The following is a 3,651-nucleotide window of genomic DNA, read 5'->3' on the forward strand; positions in this document are numbered from 1 at the left end:
TCAGGCAAGCTTCAAGCCCTCCCGCGGCCGGCTCCGCCCCCCCGGCGGCTCCCCATTGGCTGGGCCTTCGCAGCTGCGCCCCCTCCTCTCCCCGGCCGGCGGCTCGGAGGCTTTCCGCCAGATTGGGCAGGAGGCTGGTCAATCGAAGAGGAGCGCCCGCCCCCTCGCGCGCGGAGGCTGGGCTAGAGGGGTGGGTGGGTGGGAGGCGAGGCGCGAGCGCAACTCTGGACAGCTCCCGCTAGCCCGGCAGAAGACGGAAGGGCAGGCTAGGGCTCGGACATGGCGAGGAGGCAGCCGCGGCGCTGGCCAGGCTGAGGCGCGGCAAGGCCGGGGGCTTCCTTTCCCCCCCCCGCGCGGGTGCAACTGAGAGGCCTTAGAGCGACCCCCACCCCCCCTCCCTCCCTGCGCGCCCCGGCCGTCAGCCAAGAGGCGGCAAGAGCCTTGATCGGTGGGCTGGAAAGGAGCCGCCGCCGCCGCCACCACCGCAACAGCAGCAGCAGCCGCCGCCGCCACCGGGCGCCCGGAGCGGTCTCTTCCCCGCCCCCGCCCAGCACACCCCTGGAGCCACGGCCGCCGCCGCCACCGCCGGCTCGCCCCATGGACTGAATGAAGGCTGCCTGCACCCCCTATCGATGCCTCACCAAAGAGCTGGAGAGCTGCGCCATGAACCCAGAGCTGACAATGGAGAGCCTGGGGCCCTTGCACGGGCCGGCCGGCCCTGAGCAGGAGTTGATGGGCAGCCCCAGCCCGCACCACCACCCGGCGGGCAGGAGCGCCGGCCCGCTCCGGGTCCACCCGCCTCCGCCGGGCCCGCCGCCTTCCCACCAGGAGCTGGCCTCCGCCTCCTCGCGTTCGGCCATGGTGAGCAGCATGGCTTCCTTGCTGGACGGGGCAGGGGACTACCGGCCGGAGCTCTCCATCCCTCTGCACCACGCCATGAGCATGCCCTGCGACTCCTCGCCGCCCGGCCTGGGCATGGCCAGCACTTACACCACGCTGACGCCGCTCCAGCCCTTGCCGCCCATCTCCACCGTCTCGGACAAGTTCCACCACCCGCACGCCCACCACCACCACCACCACCACCCGCACGCCCACCACCCGCACGCCCACCACCCGCACCAGCACCAGCGCCTCTCGGGCAACGTCAGCGGCAGCTTCACCCTGATGCGCGACGAGCGGGGGCTCCCGGCCATGAACAACCTCTACGGGCCCTACAAAGAGATGGCCGGCATGGGCCAGAGCCTCTCGCCGCTGGGAAACGGCCTGGGCTCACTCCACAACCCCCAGCAGGGCCTCCACAACTACGGGCCGACGGGTCCCGAGAAGATGCTGAGCCCCAACTTCGAGGCCCACCAGGCCATGCTGACCCGGAGCGAGCAGCACCTCTCGCGGGGCCTCGCCACCCCGCCGGCCCCCATGATGGCTCACCTGAACGGGATGCACCACCCCGGCGGCCACCCGCAGCCCCACGGGCCCATCTTGGCCTCCAGCCGGGAGAGGCCGCCTTCCTCCTCCAGCGGCCAGGTCAGCAACTCGGGCCAGCTGGAGGAGATCAACACCAAAGAAGTGGCGCAGAGGATCACCGCCGAGCTGAAGCGCTACAGCATCCCCCAGGCCATCTTCGCCCAGCGGGTGCTGTGCCGTTCTCAGGGGACCCTTTCAGACCTTCTAAGGAACCCTAAACCTTGGAGTAAACTGAAATCGGGCAGGGAGACCTTCCGAAGAATGTGGAAATGGCTGCAGGAACCCGAGTTCCAGAGAATGTCAGCCTTAAGACTGGCGGGTAAGTGGCTCGCCTAGGGGGGGGCGAAAGAGCCCCCAAATTTCCAGAGGTGGCTCTCGAGGGGAGGGGAGGCTTGTGTTCACGTGCCTGCGAGAACCGGCAAGGAAAAGTGCCCTAGACGTGCGGACGGGCGACTTGACTTCCCCTTCTAAGAGCGCCCAGGCGAGCGTTTGAACTTGGCTGGGTATCCTATGACCCTTGTCTCGCGGTTTCCGCTGGGGATGCTAACAAGACAACGCCTTGGTCGCTCCCCGCTTCACACGCCTTCCCTTTCAGCTGCCTCCGACCTGGGCTTAGAGCCTGGCGCTTCTGCGGTTCTGGAGGGTGACCCCTTCTCTTCCTCCAGATCCCCGGGGGTTAAACCTTCGAGCAGCCGTCGTCAGAAGGCTAACCTCTTCTGGAGGAGCGAGGGTTGCGTTGGGTCAAAGGCGTGCGTGCGTGTGTGTGCATTGTCCCAATACACTCTCTGTAAACTTCTTGAAGAAAGAGCGAGGTTGGTTTCCTCTCCTCTCCTCTCCTTGTAGGGCGAAGGTACGTCTGCTGGTGCTTTAAAAGGAGCGTGCTTTTCTCGGCGGCGCCTTCCTAGCCTTTGCGCTTCATTCGGCAACCGAGTGTTTACGTGTGTACCGTTAGACACGCGTGCAGGGTAACGCCGAAGTGCGGCTTCACCTTGGCTGAAAAATTAAGACAGCGCTTTGCAAGATTAACGGGGGGGCGTCGGTGATTATGCGGATGTGTGTTTTCTCCGACGACTCCCTTTCCTCTTTGTCTCGGTTGTTTCTGGGTATCATTTCAAAGTCACCGAGGAGGGGGTTGGTGAATCAATTAAAATTCACGAGTGGGTTGTGAAAAATGAGGCGTTGAGTGTTTAAGCCACCAAATAAATGCTCGAGAGGAAGGGCTTTGGGGGGGGGAAAGGGAGGAGGGGGGGGAGGAAGAAACGAACGCTATTTTCTGCAGAACAGATTGGATATATTCGGAGCGGAGGAGGCGAAGAGTGCGAGAACAATCATTTGTGTTGTTGGGTACGCTATATTGTTCTTTTGATGTGCGCCGAGCTGTTTGCCAGCACCCTCTAGCGGCCGCGGCGGGAAGTCGCCTCTACTTTCTATTGTTCTAACTCGGCAAGAGGGTTCGGTCGTTTTTGCCACTGCTACTCTGTAGATCTGTCAAGCGCAAAATACCGCCGTTCCCATTTCGGACAGGGAAGGGGGGTCCGTTTGGAGAAAGACTAACAGGGCGAGGCTTACGGGGACGCGGAGATCGGCGGCCTTCCTCGCTTGAGGAGGCGTAGCGTTTAAAGGGTCTAAAAGCTGTGAGACCCTGCACGGACAACGCGTGATTTCAAATAAGGGAGCCTTGCAAAGGACGCCGTTCATTCGACCCCCCCCCCTTCCCCCCGTTGTTTGGCCTCTCGCCTGCTCTGGAAAAATGCAAATAAAAACAATAAATGTAATAAACGGGGGGGGGAGGGCTGGCGCAAGAATGCACGCCGGTGTCACCTATCGTTCTTCCAGCGCCTTGCCTTGCTTAAGAGGGTCGCCTGTGTCAAACGCAGCGCGCTGCCTTCTAATCCGAGGCGGTCTTTTGTTTATAACCTGCCCGGCTTTCCCTGCAGAGCGAGGCCATCCAGGAATGTTTACAAGTGTATTTAAGAAAAAGCGGAGGGTGGGGGGGGGGGAATCCCGCCTATTTCTGACAATTGCTTCATTCACCTGTGTTTGATGGGTTCTGGCCTGTAGCAATTAATCGTTGGCTGGTATTGATTGGTGGGGGGGGAGGGGAGAGAAAGCAAAGCGAGTGGCTTCCAGCGATGCCTTTCGCTGAAAGGAGCTGAGCTCCTAAATCTTTTTTTTTTTTTTTTTTTT

General features: G+C 62.0%; 1 protein-coding gene across 1 annotated transcript in view; it reads left to right on the forward strand.

Annotated features, from left to right (window-relative positions):
* Positions 1 to 606: 606 nt before the first annotated feature.
* LOC107294667 (one cut domain family member 2-like) overlaps positions 607 to 3,651 on the forward strand; it is a 54,645-nt gene continuing 51,600 nt past the window's right edge. The window contains exon 1 of the mRNA XM_015823919.1: positions 607 to 1,783. Within this exon, the coding sequence (XP_015679405.1) occupies positions 607 to 1,783 (1,177 nt within the window). The remainder of the gene's footprint in view (positions 1,784 to 3,651) is intronic.

This window comes from Protobothrops mucrosquamatus, unplaced genomic scaffold (genome assembly GCF_001527695.2).
Source record: "Protobothrops mucrosquamatus isolate PMUCROS unplaced genomic scaffold, P.Mucros_1.0 scaffold2048, whole genome shotgun sequence".
Classification (NCBI taxonomy): Eukaryota; Metazoa; Chordata; class Lepidosauria; order Squamata; family Viperidae; genus Protobothrops; species Protobothrops mucrosquamatus.